The sequence below is a fragment of the Falco cherrug genome, chromosome 12, assembly GCF_023634085.1.
Source record: "Falco cherrug isolate bFalChe1 chromosome 12, bFalChe1.pri, whole genome shotgun sequence".
Lineage (NCBI taxonomy): Eukaryota > Metazoa > Chordata > Aves > Falconiformes > Falconidae > Falco > Falco cherrug.
Window position 1 is genome coordinate 5582891 of NC_073708.1, and position 18870 is coordinate 5601760.

At 52.2% G+C, this 18870-nt stretch overlaps 2 protein-coding genes and 1 long non-coding RNA gene across 19 annotated transcripts in view; 2 read left to right on the forward strand and 1 right to left on the reverse strand.

The window, feature by feature from the left end:
- TNN (tenascin N) overlaps positions 1-5337 on the forward strand; it is a 28849-nt gene extending 23512 nt beyond the window's left edge. Inside the window, 8 exon segments of the mRNA XM_005443352.3 lie at positions 145-275; positions 798-922; positions 1771-1821; positions 1823-1913; positions 2484-2580; positions 3280-3447; positions 4137-4300; positions 4904-5337. Coding sequence (XP_005443409.2) covers positions 145-275; positions 798-922; positions 1771-1821; positions 1823-1913; positions 2484-2580; positions 3280-3447; positions 4137-4300; positions 4904-5098 — 1022 coding nt within the window. The 3' untranslated portion in view covers positions 5099-5337.
- A 3384-nt stretch (positions 5338-8721) lies between these two features.
- KIAA0040 (KIAA0040 ortholog) lies at positions 8722-14468 on the reverse strand. The gene is given in 3 exon segments (XM_027811227.2): positions 8722-12150; positions 12153-12217; positions 13113-14468. Coding segments are annotated over 3 exon segments (477 nt in total). The 5' UTR covers positions 13154-14468; the 3' UTR covers positions 8722-11779.
- LOC114016956 (uncharacterized) overlaps positions 14452-18870 on the forward strand; it is a 70771-nt gene continuing 66352 nt past the window's right edge. For all 17 annotated transcript variants that reach the window (XR_008734658.1, XR_008734652.1, XR_008734657.1 and 14 more), the window contains exons 1-2: positions 14452-14577; positions 14676-17623. This is a non-coding gene — a long non-coding RNA (uncharacterized LOC114016956). The remainder of the gene's footprint in view (positions 14578-14675; positions 17624-18870) is intronic.

Consider the following 18870-nt stretch of genomic DNA (forward strand, 5'->3'; position numbering starts at 1 on the left):
ACTGCTTTCTGGCTATGAAGGTCACTGGGTGACTTCTGTACTTCCCCATTGACAGGATCAGGTTTTGAAATCTCAGCCCAAGCCCTGCACTGCCGTTGCCGTCTTTCATTGATGCAATGGGACTTGAATTTTATTTTTCAATAGAGATTCATCCTCCCAAGAACCTCCATGTATCAGTTGTGACTCATTCTACTGGTGTGGTTACCTGGACTCCTCCTGCAGCACAGATTGATGGCTACGCTCTGACCTTCCAGGGTCAAGACAGCACAAGTAAGGTACAGTGAATTCTTCAGTCTTGCAGACCCCACCGAAATCACCCTGTGATTATGGGCTCTGCCAGTTGGGTCTTGTGGGTATATGGACCACAAGAAAACAATTTTGAGGGCGAATCTATGCTATCCACAGCCCAGGGAGGGAGAGCTTAAGGAAGGAAATGTGTTACTGTCAGGAGTAGAAGCTGTGGAGGGACTTTGACAGTGGAATGCCTCTTCCCAACAGATCTCTGGGTGCAAAGAACATTTGCTGCTTCACTTCACTTTTCTAACTTATTAGCTGGAAGGGCAGCACTCACCAGGGACAGGGTATCCTCAGTGTCCCAACAGTGTTTCCTGAGACCTTGCCCGGAACTTTCCTTCTGAGGAGATGGCCTGACTGCATGTTTCACGGATATACAGTGAATGTGCCTGTCTGAACCCTACGAGAAGAGCCTGTAAATGCATATGTAGTATGAGGCACTGTTTGGAAAAGCTAAATGCCGTTCAGAGTTGGGTTGACCTTTGATCTGTTTTATTTGGCAGGAAGTACAGCTGAGTCCTGGCAAACAACCGTTTGTGCTAGAAGGACTGGAATAAGGAGTGAGGCATGCCATCTTTTTGATGGCCTATAAGGGAGATCACCAGAGCAGAACAGACAGTACCTTCTCAGCAGGTAGGAACTGGCCTTAGGTGTTGCACTTTTCCCTGTGCTCTGCAGTTGTTGTGCTTTATGGTGGAGGTCAGCCATGGAGTTCATGTTGTACAGATGCACTGAGGAACTATGTGATCATAAGCGAACCATCCAGCAGATCAATGATGTGTCTCCTGGCTGGGTGTCTAGTCTAAGCCACGCCATCTGGAGGCTTGGAAACACAATGGGATGGCGTGAATGAAGATTGCCCATGCTGGTCAGTGCTGCTGGCAAACCTCACTAGCCAAGCACAGGACAAAGCCTGCTGGTGAGCTGCCAGTGGGCAGGAGAGATGATGACATGCTAGAGATCTTTCTGCACCATCCGGTAATGGTAGGGCACAGATCTTTAAGTACTTTCGCGGCATTGGGTAGCTGCCGAGGTTGTTTTCGAAGGTCAGGAAGTGAGGAAATGCACACTAGAATGGTAGCAAATCAAACAAAACCTCATGCCAGCTTGCTGTGGGAGCCTCTTTTACTGTGCTAGTGCCCACAGGGGTTGTCCATTGTGGGCAAATTGTGAAATGCAGAGAAACTGAAGTCCCTGTTTGCTGACACTCCCACCTTCACAAACAAGGGCTCCTTCTCCTGTATTTCCTGTGGCCCCTGGGGACCCCATCCATGTGCCAGCTCCCAGGTGGCGGGAAAGGCTGCCAGCAGCAACCTGCTGATGCAGCTGGGCACTGTGTGAGTGTACAGTGGGAGCTGCTGCGTTCTTTACATCTCTTCCAGTCCTGTTGTCCTTAGGAGATTCCTAAGGGTGTGAAATGCCTCCTCCAGCTCTATGGCCTGCTTTGCTGGTGTGAAGTTTTGCCCTCCCTGTTCTCACTGTTACCTTCCTCTACCCGTATCCAGCAGGCTGCAGTCAGAGACAGCAGAAGTGCCTCCAGCAGCACGTACACCATTTACCTGAATGGGCATGGCAGCAGGCTGATGCAGGTGTACTGTGACGATGGAGGTAGATGGATAGTCAGTGATTCTCTGCACCTCTTTGGTTTTTTTTGCCCACATAATCAAGTGGACTTGGTACTGATGTTAGCTGAGGCTCCTTTTGCTCTACTGTGCTACTATGTTTCAGCTCTTTCTTGATGGAGTGACATGTTTTAGGAAGGGTGGTGGATGCTGATCTCAGGCTGTTGGTAGGAATGATGTGGGAAGCTAAATCACTCAAAGGCTTTTTCATTGTTTGGTTGTGGATGCTAAGTCCCTCTGATTTTGGTGAAGTTTAGAAACCCAAATGTCTGGTGTATCTTGTCTCTAAGTCTCTTTTGTCTAAACTTTTAGATCACATTCAGGCATTTGTAGAAAGTAAACTGTAAAATTTACACAACTAAATATTCACCCCAGCGCTTCTGTGCAGTCAGAAAATGGAAATGGATTCCTGTGCATACCCTGCGCAGGTGCAGTGTACCATCGGGTAGAGCTGTCTGTTCCTGAATGTGTCACCTTTTCATCTGCGTCTGAATCAGGATGAGTATTTCTGATCTCTGTCTTCTTTGTATCTCCTCAACCTGTCATGAACTCACACTTACTTTGCAGGTGTTTCAGAGGCAGAGCAGTGGCCGGGTGGATTTCTACAAACGCTGGGAAAATTATGTGGAAGGCTTTGGAGATCACACTGGGGTATTTTGGCTTGGTACGGTACACGGGTGTGACTAGTGAAGAGCTGAAGATTAGCTTTGTAGAAGCACTTAAATGCTGAGCTATCCACTTCCCGCCCCCCCCAAGCCTGCAGTCTTGAACTGTCAGCTTTTGTGTCTTCCTTAGAAATGCTAATGAAGTATTGAGGGATCTCTAAAGGCCCACTAAGTATTTCTATTGACATCTTTGGGCTTTGGAGAAGTCCCAGAGCAAGCCAAATTCTGGAAAGGTTTATTTCAGGCTCGGGTGTTCCTAGGAGAGGGGAAATAAGGAAATTGCATTTGTGAAAATGCTAAGACCAGCATACTACAAAAAACTTGGTGTACTTGGTCATTTTTTGTCTGTCCTGTTAGTGAACTCTCTGTGGATCAGAAAATCCAGCACTAAATAGGTCAAGGTCTTTAGCGCAAGGGTCTTTAAATGTTCTGGGAAAAATAATGTTGCACTACAGCCAGTCTTGTGTTGGTTTAGGCTGTTTGATTTTTTTCTGATGCTGCTGCCTCTTGCCAGAAAATGAGATAAGACAGCATAAACTTGGCAAAATGTCATGACAGCATCAAGCAGGGAAGGAGGGAGGCAGGAAATAGCCGATTTAACCAAAATGGCTACAGGGTAAGAGTCTAGGACTGCAAAGGTTAACAAGCTTTTCCCTTTACAGAGGTTTTTTTGGGTTTTTTTTTTTTTTTCCTTCTAGGTCTTGACAAGCTGCACAATCTCACAAGCAGCAGCTCCATCCGCTATGAGCTCCGGGTGGATTTGCAGACAGCTAGTGAATCTGTCTGTGCTGTCTATGACTTCTTCCAGGCTGCCTGGAGCAGGGACAGATAGAGGCTGTCAGCGGGGAATTACAGAGGCAATGCCGGTGAGGAGTGCCTTGTACTTGTGCTGTCTCTGCTTGGCACAGGGAAGTGAATCTGGGACCTCTGTATTTGTTTTTCCAGTAGTGTGGGAGCTCGTTAGGTCAGGTTAGAGCAGATGTGGTACCCTTTGAGGAGAGAAGCCTGGAAGTCCTAGGAAGACGGAGGAGAGTGTGCCCACAGGCCCGTCTCCTCAGAAGATAGGAGAAACAGTTGCTTTTCCATGGGGAAGAGAGGGTGCTCTAACCCAGTGAAACGCCAGCTGAGAAGGCAGAACGGGAAGCATTTCCATGAGGTAACCTATGCTGACTCGGGAGCAACTTCTGGGGCTTCCCAGGTGAGAAGTGCAAAGAAAGTGGCTTTTGTTCCAGATGGGAGTTTGCCCAGCAGCAGTAGCCATCTTGGTGCTGGCTTCTGCCACTGGTAGGTCCTTACCATTGCCATTGTGTCCTTGGTCTTCCACTTAATGCTTTAATATTCTCTTGCCATAAGGTTTAGTTCTTCAGCTGGGAGGATCCGGCCCTAGGATATGCCCTCTAATAGCAGCCCTCTAGAAAGTATTGTCCAGATCTATGCTGTGCTGTTGCTTTTCCCTTGACAGGCTTGCTGTGTTCTGCCTGAAGGGTGTATAAGCCCTTAGGCTGAGCAACTGCAGTGTCTTACTCCTATTCATGTCTTTCATCCCTTCCCTTAGGGGATGCAATGACCTACCACAATGGCTGGATGTTCACTGTGTGGGACAGAGACAGTGATGTGGCTCTCAGCAGCTGTGCTCTGACACACCGTGCTGTGTTGTGGTACAAGAACTGCCACTTGGCCAACCTGAATAGGAAATATGGAGAGAACAAGCACAGTGAGGTGAGCAGCAGAGCTCTGTGTGGTGGTTAACTCTTTTCCCTAGCCCTGAGAAAACACATGCGTGGGATGTCCCTCCTTGGAGCAGGAGAGATTGCCCAGGCTATCCTAAGTAACTTCATTTGAAGGGAAAATAATCCATAAAGAAACTTCCAGCTCTTATTCTGTCCTCCCTGGATCCAGAGGATTTGAGCGCATAGCTCCCTTATTCTTGTGGGCAGAGATACTTGATGTTGAGCTGCCTTGATTTCTGAGGGGAGCACATAAAAGAACAGTCACTAGGAGACACAGTGGGATGCTGGCTCACTGTCTCATGTAGCCTGTGCCTTGGCTTTCAGTGCGTGCTTTGGTGTGCATCTCATTGTACAGGCTTATTTTTTGATTTGAAGATGACTCAGTCCTGTTGTGTTCCAAACTGGATAGAGATTTGATTTATATTAGGAGTGTTTGGAAGACTGGTTATAATTACAGTCAAAATCTGGTAAACAATAGCGTCTCTGTTTATTGGAGAGTTAAATGGTATTAGAGGGGGGACAGTAGTGGTAGACTCTTAACACCTGGTCTGGGTGCTTTAGTAATAGAAATTCCATGGGTTTTTTTTCCCAGGGCATGAACCGGGAGCCATGGAAAGGCCATGAATTCTCCATCCTTTTTACTGAGATGAAGATCCATCCTCAGTCTTCCAGTAATAAGCCAACCATGGGGAGGAAGAAGAGGTCCGTATCGGGGAAGAGGAACAAGATCAGGGCTGAACTCTGTGAAGGACAGTACCCAAAGATTCAGTATTTCTTAACAAGTTAGATTCAGACAGCTTTCTCCAATACATTGGACACAATCGCTGACCAGCATGCCCCCAGAGATTGCATCTGCAGCCTAGCCTGCTTCCAGCCTTTGGAGCTCTTGGTGGATGGTCTGTTAGAGACTGGGAGAGGGCTTGTGGGGAGCATCCCTGTAGCTCCCCTGACTGGCTAAACACAAACACCTGCTCGATCCAATGTATGCACCTTCTATGAACTTTACATAAAACAAGCTTTAACACATGTTGTTCTTTCTTAAACCCCAGGCTGCTGACTCCCCTTAATTCTGTCCTTCTCTCAGGTGCCATCTGCTTCAGACTTCAAAAAAATTAAATTCGAACCCACTAAAAAATAACATCCCCCTAATTTACATCAGAGAGCCCTTTCCTGAGATTGTCCCCTCTCCCTGCCTTGGTCTGTGGGTGGTCCTCTTTTCCTTTTTGCCTCATCATTTGGGGCACATTCCCTACTCTTCCTGCAGTCAAAGAGCTGAGTTTTGGGAAATGTCAGGCTGCTGGCAAGGCTCGTTAACCCAAGTGAGGTCTGTAGTCTGGGTTCCTCAACCTCCAGTATCATCTAATCTCCAGGTTAAAATCCTGCTTTCTATTTTGCTTGTGTCTTCTTGTCTCCCAGCCCAAAGAAAAGCCTGAGAAGACATGCAGTAAATTAATGTTTACACTCCTGGGCAAGGCCCAGAAGAGGGTGAGTGCAAGGGCTATACTCCTCCAATCCTCTGCTTACCATTCCAAACCTGCCTCTGCATACTGCTTGCCTGAGAAGGCGCTTACAGACCATGAAAAAAATTCTCCATGCAACTGTCCCATCTGCCACCTTCTGTTTTTTCATTAGCAGTGCGGTAGCTACTGATGCTGAAATGATAATACTTGTCATCTGCCTCTAAAATGAGTATCTCTGAGTTAAACAAATCGTGCGTGCTCTCCCTAGCATGGTTTCACATTTGGCTACTTTTTTTCCTCACAGCCATAAAGGTGAGTTTTATTTTCTTTCCTTGAGCAGATATTAAAATTCTGGACCATCAGCTACAGCCAGGGAAAAGAAGTATGAGCTCACCAACAGATGCTTGCTCAAAGGCTTCCTTGTCTGAGCAGATTGGAGCATGGTTGTCCTATGTCTTAATGGCCTTTTCTATCCCAGTGCTAAACTGAGTAATACATTTTAAAGAATCCTTCCTGGATTTGGGGGGAAGTAATGAAATAGAAAATAAAGGAGCTCATAAAATTTTTCTGTCTGCTTTGGGTGGCAGAACTCTTTTTCTTCCCATTTAAACTAAGCCTTCCTTACGGAGATGGAGCAATACTCAGGCCCAGACTAGGTCTTCAGAGTCTGCTCTAAAACAGGGATGGGGGCTATGTGATCTCTTAAATGACTTAATACTGCAAAGCAATTAATTGGTCTGTGGTTGCTAGGACCTGGCTGAGGACAGCTAGCTAGAGGATTGATTCTCAAAGCTGAGTACTATCAGGAGTGTGCCTCTTGTGTGCATGGGCAGACAGAGACTCATCTGAGCCGTGTTAGGATATCCAGGCCCTGGTTTGGGGGAAGGAGGAGACTAACAGAGGGAGGAAAGGAAAATAGCAGAGGTTCTGTGCTAAGAGCTTGAGAGAAAAACACAGGAAAATGATGAGGGTTCTTTACTGTGGTGAAGTGATTTCTTCCTGTCGCCTGTCTGTAGGCAAGAACAGGTTTTGCTGTGTTGTTCAGTTAAAGGGCACAGTGTAGACATGATCTCCTTCTGAAGCTGAATCTTACATGAGAGCAGGGAATATTCTCTTAAGAGGTATGAGCTTTGTATTTCAGAGATAAAGGTAAATAAGACACCTTATTTGCAGTTTCTCAGGAGAGTTTACTTACCCCTTCTAATTATGTGTCCCTCTTTCACCAGGAAGGGCAGTCAAAGTGGAGGCAGCTTGAAAACCGTTGCAGGAAGTCAGTGTTCCCAAACAGCCACAGGATGGCATCATCTCTTCGTGCTAGTGCAGGAGAAACTGCCCTGCGTCCAGCTGGCCTCTGTGGAGAGACCTTTTTGGGGTTAACGGGAGTCAGTGCTACAGCTTCAGAAGCTGGGACTACTCAGCTAAAGCAGTTCGTTTGCTTTAAGGACTTGGCCGTTCTGGTTTCAAGGTTCAGGCTGGTTCGGGTAGTCCTGTAAAAAATGTCAGAGCCTCTTACTACCTTGTTTTGCTGCAATACTCAGCCCTGTAATGGTGATGCTGTAGGGCCAAAACATATTCTGAAAACCTCTGCCTTGCCTTGAGGTCACCTGAATTTTATATACTGGTCTGCAACACGCCCAGGGGCAGAATTAGAATCCAAGAAGGATCCTCTTTGCCTTGACATCACTGTGTAGATGGGGACTGTCCTGTTGCTGGGTCCCACCAGCAAGGACCCATCTGGTGTGACACATCTGGGGTGCAGTGTGGCCAGTGCTGCTGTAGGGGGACCTCAGTGAAATGCTGCTGCGGGTGGAGAGGTGGTGGATTCTTCACTCAGTTCCCCAGCATTTACCCAGGACGAGGAGGGAGAAGGCCTGCCTCTTCCCAAAGATAATGTCCTCTGAACGGTGTAATTTGGAGAGAAGATAGAAGTGTCTTATTACACTGGGCACTGGCTTGCAAAGCAGCAGTGCTACTTCTGGTCACGGCTCTGAGCTTTGTTGGCTGAGTAAATAGAGGGGAAGAGTCAGTGAAGATCCAAATTTTCCCTCCTAGTGGGGTTTCATGGACTGTGGGGGCAATTTTTGCATCCCCTCAATCCCTGGACTGCGCCAAGATGCTCAGCTTCACCCCAACCCCTGCCTGTTTCTAACCTAGGACCCAGGAACTTCCCCTTCCCTCTGCAGCCCGTGGTACCCCTGAACGCCTGGCCCTGAATACAATGTGCAGGGCTGCTGTCTGCAGAGAAGCAAGGTGGGCACACTGCTCGTTCCTTCCCCCCAAAAGTGTGTGTCTGCCATTTCTAGCTGCTCGCTGCTGTGGTCCTGCATGCCTCATACCACCAGCCTCTTCCAGAGCCTCAGCTCTGTAGGCAAGGTGCAGCCTGGTGCATCACCCAGGTGAGAAGCAGGTTTTTATTTTTTGCCGTTGTGGAGGGAGACCTCAGTGGTGCATGACTTGGAAAGCTCTGCCCAGTAGTGGTGTGTGCCTGGTCTTACGACTTACCCAATGCAGGCAGCTGCGAGAAGCTGCAGACACCGTGAAATACTTGTCTGATCAAAACCAACTGGGGTTAACTAGTCTGTGCTGTTGACCCTCTGCAAGTTAAAATAACTCCTCTGCAGCCCACCTCCTGCAGTGCACAAACACAGCTTTTCTTCTTCCTGCTACTTTTTGCCCTTGGGTAGAGGAGCTTGGCTGAGTTCGTTAACAAGGCAAGACCATTAAATTTTATTAAACTAAGCTGTTTCTTTAAGAAAATGTCTCTGAGCTGCACAGCTGGCTGCAGGCAGACTGCACAGCCTCTGCCCGCCGAGCTCTCCCTGTGTCTTATCTAGGGCCAGGATGCAGATACAAGAAAGATTTCCCCAGGAAAATAAACACACGACTGAGCGCTAGAGACACAGCATTTGTTTGCAGTTTGAGTCATTTATTTTTGGGTTCTTTTTATTAAAAAAAAAAAATAAAACCAAAAAATTTGTTTTGGTTTATCTTTCCCCCTGTTACGTGAACTGTTTAGGGAAAATAAAAGGTTGATATTGAAATGCAGTTGTGGGGAGGCAGTGCGGTGGCTGGAGAGTGGGGACCCATGCAGCAGGGTTTGTGTACCATGCGTCTCCTGCTGCCTTGTTAGCATGGGTTGGGTGGGGTTGCTGCTGCTGATGGGTGGCGGGTTCTGGTGCACCTCAGGCTGTTGCTGCTCTTTTGCTTTTGTCTCAAGAAGCAGCTTATTCAGTGCGTGGTATGGCTAAACCAGCACCCCTCGAGCAAGGTGGCCCGCGTGCTTTACAGGGTGCAGAGGCTCAGACCATCCACTGGTCGGATGGATCAGGGTAGGGTTGTATCCTAGTCCCGCCCTGCCCAGCCCTGGGATGGTCTGAATGATTTTGGGGAGCTCTTGAAATTCAGACTTGACTCTGAACTCCCCAAAGCCTGGATCAGACGTGTTGCATGCAACACAACACACGTTTTCTTGACAGTTCTCTAGTTCTGGTAGGAATTGGTTGCTCTCACCTAACATTACTTGCTTCCCCTTCCAGAGAAGGACCTTCCTGCTGGGAGCTGCGCAAAGCCCAGCAGCTCCACACCAGGCAGGTTGTACTCTGCTGGTGCTGCCTGCCTCCGTGCCTCTGCTTGTTTGGGTATGCCTCTGACCTCCCATCGTGTTTCCCTTCGCTCTGATATTTTATTTTTTTTATTTCTCCAGGCAGCGCCGCCCTTCCTCCAGGGCTGCCGGTGCCTCTGGATTGCAGCAGGAACACCTGCCTGGGCAGGGAGGCTGCTTTGCCCACCTGGTAAGCGTGGAGGTAGGAGGGCTGGGAAAAGTACCTGGATGGGGGGAAGGAAGAAGGAATATTACAAATATAGTGCTGGCTCTCCAGGGTCTTGGCTGGGCTAGGGGTTTGGGACAGAGACCAGCGCTATTCTTGCATGTTTCTCTCTAGGATTAGCTGTGGCAAATCCTGATTTTTTTATAGCATTGTATATTGCTTCATGTTTTGGAGGAGGAGGGAGTTACTTATTTCAATGGTAACAAAGCAAGCTGGAAAATTAAGGCACATATGGGGTCAATTTAAGGGGCTGTTCAAGGAGGAGCCTGGCCTCCCGGCTGTTACCAGCACAGCCACACACAGCCAAACCCCGTGAAGTGACGTGATGTTAATATTACCACCCTCTCCGCATGGGTCAAAACAGGCTGTGCTGGGATTGGGTGGCACAGGCAGCTGTTTCTAACTGGTGGCTTTGCCCCGCAGTGGGACGTGCCCTGGGAGCCAGGGGAAGGTGGCATTGTCCTTGCCTGGGGTGGAAGCGGTTGTGTCCAGCAGCTCCATCCAGGCTTGCTCACATGGATTTGGCTGCTCGTCCCCCCAGATGTCTGGCTCTGGCTGGTAGCTCTGGTCTGCTCCAGCAGCTCTTAGGAACTGGAAGAAAACGGGAGGAAAACATCCAGTGTACAGATGCTGGGCAAAACCCAGATGTGATGGGGCTTGTCATCACACGCGCACACTCCTCGTTGGCAAAACAAGCTGGGGGAGACAAAGCCTGGCGGGGTGGAGAGTGGGGAGGCAGAGACCCTGAGCTCCTTGGGAGGTAGGCTGGGCACGCAGCCCTAGGGGAAGCAGAAGGTTAAAACCAGAGTAGGGGTGAGAGCTGTGTGTGGTCTCTAGCTGCTTTGCCTGGCTGAGCCGTCATGCATCCAAGGGAGATGAGGATGGAGAGGGGTGCAGAGTCCAGCTGTACGCTGCATCCCTGAGTAAGGGATGACTGTGGGCATGAACTTTACCCGCCTCTGCTCCTACAGCACATGCCAAATCCCAGAGCAGGCAGGCTTGACAGCCATTCCCAAAGCCCTCTGCACAGCATACAGAGCTGCCCGCATGGCATCAGCCTGCAGCAGCGCGTGCTCGTGGGTCTGCGTGTGTTTAATGCGTGGCACAAGGGCTGCAGGGAGAGGGGGTGGCTGAGTGTGCTGGGAGAGCGTGTCTGCTGCTTCAATACCGCTTCAGTGTGCCTAGCCCCACAACAGAGGGGCCTTTGGTCCTGTTCTTCTTTAGTAGTCATTCAATAAATAACTCTAATGCCCATAGCTAAGCCTTTACACAGCCTCAGCTTGCGTTTCCACTCTTGCAGTAGCGTGGTGGGCTCTTTAAAGGCAAGTCTGTATAAAACAGTCTTTCAAGAAAGGTTTGTCTTCTTAAGTGCTGGTGCAAAAGGGCCGGTCTTGCAGCCTTCTCTCTCCTCCCTGCCTCTCACCTGGGTGGCAATGCATCCTTCCACTTTGCTGCCTTAAGGTGGTGTCTTGAGGTCTCTAAGGTTGGGCTGAGGGCATCTGGCTTCAGGTGCTCTCAGTTGCCTTTGATGGCCAGGAAGATGGCACATCTTTGAGCTGTGGGGTAGCTGCTCTCAGCTTTCTTTGCATCTCCAGCGTGAGCTGAGTTTGGACAGAGCCTAGACAGTCAAGTTGTGCCATCTTCGCGGCCGGGCAAGCGAATGAGGCATGCCTGGGCTCACTTCATTATGCGGCCCTCCGTGTTTGTGCAGGGGGAGCAAGCAGGTGGCTCGGTCTTTGAGTGCACATGGTCCCCCGCACCCTTGCCTGCGCCACAGTGCGTGTGCTTGCATATGAGTGCAGAGGGAGAGCCTCGCACCCGCTTCACTGCGTGCCAGCCCGGTGCATGCATTGTGCTCATGGCAGGAGGTACGTATGGCCCGGTGGCAGGATACCCTTGCATGCTCAGCAGGGCACGTGTCCACATGCACACCTGTCCTTTGCCGGGGTTTCTGCCCTTGGGCATGCTGTCATGGTTGGGCAGAAGTGGCTTACATAAACCTGCGCCTGACTGCCTTGCTCTCTGCTGGCCCTTCAACACGCTGGTTAGCCGCTGGGCTCAGCCTCTTTTGAAAGTCACCATAAAGTGGCAGCAGCTTTGGCATCTCCTCGTCCCTCCTAGTGCACAGCTGAAAGGACTGGTGGCATCTCAGAGAGGAGGGCCTGAATGCCCTCCTGTCTGCTAGATGGGCAAGGAGGGTCTCTTGTCCAGCAAGAGCAGCTTGGGCTGAGCCGAGATCCACAGGTCCTCTTCATCCTTCTTCTTCTTCTTCTTTTTCTTCTTGTTCCTCTCGGCGTGCAGCTGCCCATTGCTGCTGGGGCCACCTTTCTTCCTGCTTTCTCCCTTTCGGCTGCAGAAGCAGCAGTGGCAGCAGATGAAAATGAAAGCAATGAGGACGACGAAGGGCAGACCCATCAGCACAGCTAGGCAGACAGTGTTGAAGACACCTTCCTCGTGCTTGGTACGGATGAGCTCCAAGATGGAATTAAAGAAAGAGCTGATCTTCTGCTCCATGTTGGCTCCTGGGCAGGCTGCCTGTGCTGCTCTCTCCACCTGAAGGCCCCCTGGGATACGTTCTGTAAGCAGCTAGTGGGCTCCACAAATGTCCTTGGATGGTGCCTGCAAAGACAGGAAACCACACGGATCAGGTGCCTGCTCCCTCAGCAATTTTCTCCATGGAGCTGCCAGCACAGCCAAAGCCTCAGCAGGATGAAAGGTCTGCTGCCTTGGAGAGGTCTGGGGTCACAAGGGACAGGCCATGCTGCCAGCCACATCCTTTTGGATGTCCCCATCTGAGAAACACAGCCTGTCAACCTCTTCTGGGGTTCATTCGTGGTGGTGTGGATGGGCAAGGAGGGCTTTGAGCATCCCTACATGCCTTGTCATCTAGCCAAGCACAAATTCTGCCCCTCTGGACATATACCTCAACTCTTGCTTGGCAGCCACAACACGGAGCTCTTACTAGACCTCTGTAGGGCTTATTTCTTAGAAGAGGAAATATTGTCTGCAGGAGCTTTCCTGTCCAGGAAAGGACTTGCCTGGTCCACCTTGCAAGGGACCGCACCACAGAGAGCAGTTCTGCTGCCATCGGAACTGGGACTTGACATGTCACAGGTCTCTCTTTACTCCCATCCACCCTGGGATGGGGTGTCTCATTTGAACAGCCCATTTCTCACGGTCTGGGACAGGCAGCCCAGCTGCTGTGGGCAGGACACTGCCCTGTGCTCGGGCAGCGCAGAGGCAAGGTGTGCCTGTCCCAGCCACCACACGGGGGTCTGGCCCTGTCGCTCTGGCACCCGGGGCACTGCCAGCAGGTTTGGGGTGGGGGCTGTGGTTAAACAGCCTGGATTTTTGATGGGGACTATGGTCAGTGGGACTCGTAGGTGATAGGCAAGTGGGTGGACCCCAGCCTGGTGCCCAGGGCTGCCTCCATGCGCCCAGGGCTGGCCACAAAGGCAGCGGTGGGGGAAGACGAGGGTTGGCTGGGGATGGAAAAGCCGGTGCCGTGCCTCACCTGGGAATTGCTCCAAGGGTTTGGGTAGGGCTGAGGAGCATTTCTGCGGCCTGACGTAAGGTTTTCCTCTCCCCTCAGGGAGGGAGAGGTGCTGCTGAGTGGCGGGGCTCCCAGGGAAGCCCTCCTGCTCTCCTGGGGCCAGGCAAAGCTCCTGGGGGTTTTGAGTAGGGCAGGGGGCTTTGTACTGTGAGTTTGCAGTTCTGGTTCAATATGAGGTTTGCTAAATTATGGGTTGTACAGATGAAGAGCTGGCAGGGGCAACATCAAGCTGTAATACCGTGTTTCACCCTTGCTCAGCTTTTTACATCAGCGTCTTTGCCAGCCTTTGGGATTCAAGCCGTGTAGCCTCTTGAGGGAATGCAAAATCCCCGTGTGCACAGGAGGGGAAACTGAGGCATGGGAAAAGAAAAGCCAATGCTTCCATGTAATAAAAACTTAAAAGGTACAGCCTGAGCTCCAAAGGTGTCCTGGAGCAGTTGATCCACTTGTCCCCTGTGACCACCAACTCCTCGGCTCTCCCTCTGGCAGCTCTCCCAGAGCCCCAGCACCAGATGAATGAGAAGAGCACCCAGGCTGGTTTCAGCTAAAGCCTCCTTTCTATAGCATCCTTCCTTGCTTTGCATCACGATTATTTCTGCTGCGGCACCTGCTAAGGGATGCTTTCCTGCACCGAGCGTTTTGGGATGCTCTGCTTCACCCAGCTGGTGCCACTGCGTATCTTCCTGCCTCACTCTGCAATTACACCCTGCCTCCTAACGAACCAAGCTGCCAGCCTTGCCTGAAAAAGAAACCGCAAGTCCCACCCAAACCTAACCATAGCCCCTGTGCCGCTGCCAAGGCGGGAGCTGGTGGGCAGCCCCCAGATAGGTGTTTCCCAAGGGAAAAACCTGCCTTCAGAAACAGTGTCCTGGGACCTACAAAGCTGTATGGGGGGGTCTTGTTTCCCCAGCTGCCCCCAGCCACTGGCTTTCAGACCTGATTGCCAGGATCCCAAGAGCCATGTCCTTCAGCATAGATGCTGAGCTCTCAGTTTGGGCTTTTTTGGGGAATTTTGGACAAGTGCTTAGATCCTATTAAAAGAAGGGGTTTATCCTCCCTGCCTCTCACAGAAACAGACTGACCGCTGTAAATGTATTGTTTCGATATGCACGAGAGCATAGCTGAGCTGGCCCCAATTAGCTGGTGCTGGTGCTTTTTCTTTCGAACACGTGCATGGGAAATGTGATGAAAACAGGCGTATGAATTTCTGTGGGTGCCTTTCTGAAAAACTCTCATTGGAGATTTACCAAATGAAATGCAGCACTTTGGGAGGTGGTTTGGGCTTTGGCTAAGTGAAGATGTTTGAAGCTAATCTTTTATTGCTGGATTTTTTTTTCCAGTCTGCTGCATCTTCCAGTTTCTGCTTGCTAGAAGGGGAATTTAAAAAAAAAAAAAACAAACCACAAAAAGACAAAAAAAAAGGACTGTGGTGGGGCTTTTTCTGGAGGTAGGCAAGCAGGATGGGGGGGGGGGGATGCCAGGCATGCACCCAGGAGGGAGGGATGGTGCTGCAAGACACAGAAGAGCCTTTTTTACCCTACCTCTGCCACTGGGCAACTTGCTGGCCTTGGGAAACTGGCTGCTCCCTGCCTTGCCTCATGCCCTTACCCGGCAGAGGACAGTGATGTCCAGTCCCCACCTGAGAAATCACAGGCTACCACTGAAGGCTCAGAGACCGAAATCCCTTCCACCCTTTTCCTACCCGCTGCCCAGGGCCGGCAGTGAGGTTACAGATCTGCTTTTGCTGACAGGAGAGATAAGCAAGGGCTCTCTGGGTGCAGCTCTCTGCTGCCTGCAGGCATGACAAGCAAAGGGCAGCGGCTTCTGAAGACTGCTCCTGTCCCAGCCTTCCTCCTTGCTAAGGCCTTTTTTGGGGGCAGCTGTCGTAAAGGTTAAACTGCAACACAAGTAAACAGAGCAGCTTTTCCTCAGCCTGAATCATCTGTGTGATGCAGGTTTGCCATTTATCCATAAATATCCTGACAGCTCATTATCCAGGCAGGAATACTGGACGCCTAGGATACACTTCATTCCAAAAAAGAAGTACAAAAACCCAACCCCAAAACAACAACCGCCTTTAATTTCAGACAAAACAGGATGTACAATTTTATTCCTGGGCTGAGCTGCTTTATATTTATTGCCTCTAAACTTCTGGGGAGGGAAGGAGGGCTGGAACTTCCTTTTAAACTTGTAATTAATTGTTTGCAGAGAAAAAAAAAAAAAAAGAGAGAAAAAAACAACCCAGGGAGCAGAGTCCTTTGAAATGTTTCCACTTTAAACTGGAGTTGAATGTGCTCTAGAGGCTCTGGCTGCTTGTCCTGGGAAGTGCCCAGCTGGGGACATGTGGCTGCTCTGAGCAATCCCATAGCAGCAGGGATGCGGCCGAGTGTCCCTGGCAAGGGGAAGGCAGAGGTACCTGCTACCACCCTGACCAAGCAGCACCAAAATCCTGGGGCCACCTTTCAGCATAGCTATGCAGCTGGTTTTCAAATGCCTTTTCTTTTTGGTGTGTGCGTCGCCTTTTGTTTTGTAGATGAAGGGATGCCTGTGCGCTAAATAAAGGGGTTCTTCAGTTTAATTAAAAAAAAAAAAAAAAAAAAAAAAAGCAGGGGGGAGGGGAAAGTAGAAAAACTGGTGCCTTTTGAGCCAGTGGCTCCGAGGGCAGAGGGGTTACCCAAGGCCATCACCAGCTGAAAGCCTGTGTGCACAGTGGGGAGCTGCATCTAGGAAAAATCCATGCTGCCACTGAGCGTGGTGCAACAGCAACGTCTCCCCTTGGAGAGGGGACGAACAGGGAGAGCTGCGTCCGTGCCGTGGTCCATGACGGGTGTGAACCGTGTGCCCAATGCACGTGTTGCCACAGCTGGGAGGTCAGCTGTTTTTTTGGGTCAAGATATGGGACCAAAAAACAGGCCCAGGGAGGCACTGGGAGACAGGGCAGCATCTCGGGGAGGGCTGCCGAGCGCCCTGCTAAATGAGCTCTTTGTTTTTGGGTAGCCGGTGCTGGCAGCGAGTCAGGGGAAAGCTGACACGGTAACTTGCTCGGGAAATCCTGTGGCCAGGGATGGACGGCTTCTTCTGACAGCAGCTCTACATGGCTGGGGTTTGCACGTCTTGTGTAAGTTTTAATCGAAGTTGGGCGTCCAATACAAGGTTCTTTAATCCACATTGGCTCTGCAAGAGCCGGTTTTCAAGGGTGGGGATCGTCTGCCACTCCTCTGGAGTTACAGGCAGCCGTGGGTGGAAAACAAGCTCCTTTGGAGGGCCAGCTTGGGATGGCACCACAAACCATCGGCATGCACGGCTTGCCTGGCTGGGCTGGAGGGGTAAAGGCTGCCAGCCTGAGCATGGGGAAATCAAAACAGAGGGGTTGCCTTGGCAATGCTGGCTTGCCCACATCCTGTGCGCTGCAGAGCGACCGCAGCAGCTGGGGATGGAGGTAGAGTTTGCAGAAAAGTTGCAGTTTGCTGGAAACAGGGGGCAAAGAGCTAGAAACTGTTATGCAGGGTCACTGTGGCAGAGGGGAGAGAGCTGGAGGTGGTTTAGGACCTGATTTTGCAAGTTAAATCCTTTAGGCTCAACCCTCAACTGGCTCTTACATCTGTGTGTAGTTCCCTCCAGCCTAACAAAGCTCAGCTGCTCCTCTTGGCTGACATGCCTGGCTCAGGCAGGAGCGGGGCTGTTCTAAGGTGCTTCTCCCTGCATCCATGTTGAAGCAGGGGGCAGCTCTGGAGAACAACCAACTGACAGCCCATGACCTGCGGGGTTTGACCCCGTGTGCCCCTAGGTTATTTGAACTCCCCCACGCTTGGTGTTCAGCTGCAGCTTGGGACTTGCCGTGGTAACACAAAAGCATCTGACCTGCAGCTGCCCCCGTTTCCTTAATGCGGACCATACCGGATCTTCTGGTGAGACCTCACTTCATGCAACTGATGCTACGTGGTGCAAAGCAGGAATCACAATATTCAACTTGACCGTTTCCTTCTGTTATTTGCTTTGTATCAAGCTTTGTACCCACTTCTGCTGGCAGTGATAGCTCAGGATCCAGCTAGGAGAGGCTAACTTCTCTCTCAGAGCCTGTGCACTCTCTGGTACAACTAGCAGAGACACAGCTACGCATGCATGCACACCAGTGACATCTATTTTCCCATTTGCACCTGCAGACTTAAAGGAAAACTGGATGAAAGCTGACACTGGGAGTGAGCAGTTTCCTGCGCTGGGATTGCATGTTACTCTTTCGGAAACGGTGAATAATACGAGTTTTGCTGCCGGTCTCTCCAAACTCGCAGCAGGCTCCAGAGACCTTCCTCAAACGTTCAAAACCAAACACCAAAAGCTATCCCCCAGCAAACAAAACCAACTACAGCTCCGTCTTATTCCCACCGCCGTCAGACCTTCCAGCCAGAAGCCGTGCGGCGATGCTTTCGTCCCCTAAAGGGAGCGAGTTGGAAAACTACCCCTCCGAGTGCTGGGTAAGAGGGTTAAAGTGAAAGTATTTTGCAAAATGCTGCCTGGAGCCCGCTGGGACACCATCCGCACGCCGGCGGGATGGCCGCCCTCGGTGTACGGGCCAGCTCTGCCTTCCGACATCACCCCCATCACCCCGACAGCACCGGGCGCCCCTCTGGGCCACGTCCACCCCCTCGACACTGTCACCGGCAGCGCGGTACCCCGGCCGGCCACCCGTGCCCCTCCGCGGCTGGGCTGCCCACAGCGCTGCTTGCGGGAGGCTCGGGGGGCTGCGGACCCCCGCAGCAGCACCCGCTGGCGCAGCCTTACCTCGAGCTTTGCTGACCCGCACCCCTGCGCTGGGCTGGCGTGGCCCCCCGCAGCCGGCTGCTCCTCGGCGCCGTCAAGTGCCGCTGTCCCCACCTGCCCCCGCCCGGAGCCACCCCCAGCGCCCCCCCGCCCGTTAAGCAAATGGTGTGGCCTTCAACCCCCGCACAGCGGAACGGCGCTGCTGGGGGGAGCGCAACGCCCAGGGTAACGCTGCGGCTCCCCCCGGGCCCCCCCCCCGCGCCCCGACCCCCGGCCGGCCAACCTACCTCGGCGCCCGCCCGGCCCGGCCCGCAGCGCGGCGGAGGAAATGGGCCGCCCCGTCCCGCTGCCCCCGCCCCCGCCCGCCCCGCCGGGGCTCCCGGCCCCGCGCCCCCGCCGGGGGTGGGGGGCACAGCGGGGGGGTGCGCAGCGGGGGGGGGGGCACCGCCGGAGGGGGGAGCCCGGGGGGGCACCGCGGGGTGGGGGGACACCGCGGGGTGTGGGGGGGCACAGCGGGGGTGCCCCGGGCGCGGCCGGGCGCTGCCGGAGCTGGGGCTGTTCAGTCTGGGGCGGCGGCAATGGGGAGGGGGTACAAGCCCGGCCTGGGCAGTGGCGGGGGGCGGCTGGGCTGCGGCAGCGGTTTCCCCAGGAGCTGTTTCGGGGGCAGCGGGGGGTGGGGTCTGCGGGGCGCCGATGCTGTCGGGGGGCTTTTAGGGACAGGGCAGAGCCCCGTGTCCCAAAGGGAGGTGCCACCCCACGCCCCTGCAGCGGGGAAAGCGGTGGGAGGTGGGGGGGCACACCGGGAGGCCCCCCCCCGCCGGGGGGCTGCTCTCCGCCGGGCGCGGGGCACAGGGCACAGTTTGGTGGCTTTTTTTTTTTTTTTAATTGGTTGGAAAGCGAAGTGCTGAAGTACCGAGAGGCCGAGTCCTGCCCCACCTCTGCCCTCGAGTGGCTCCAAAGG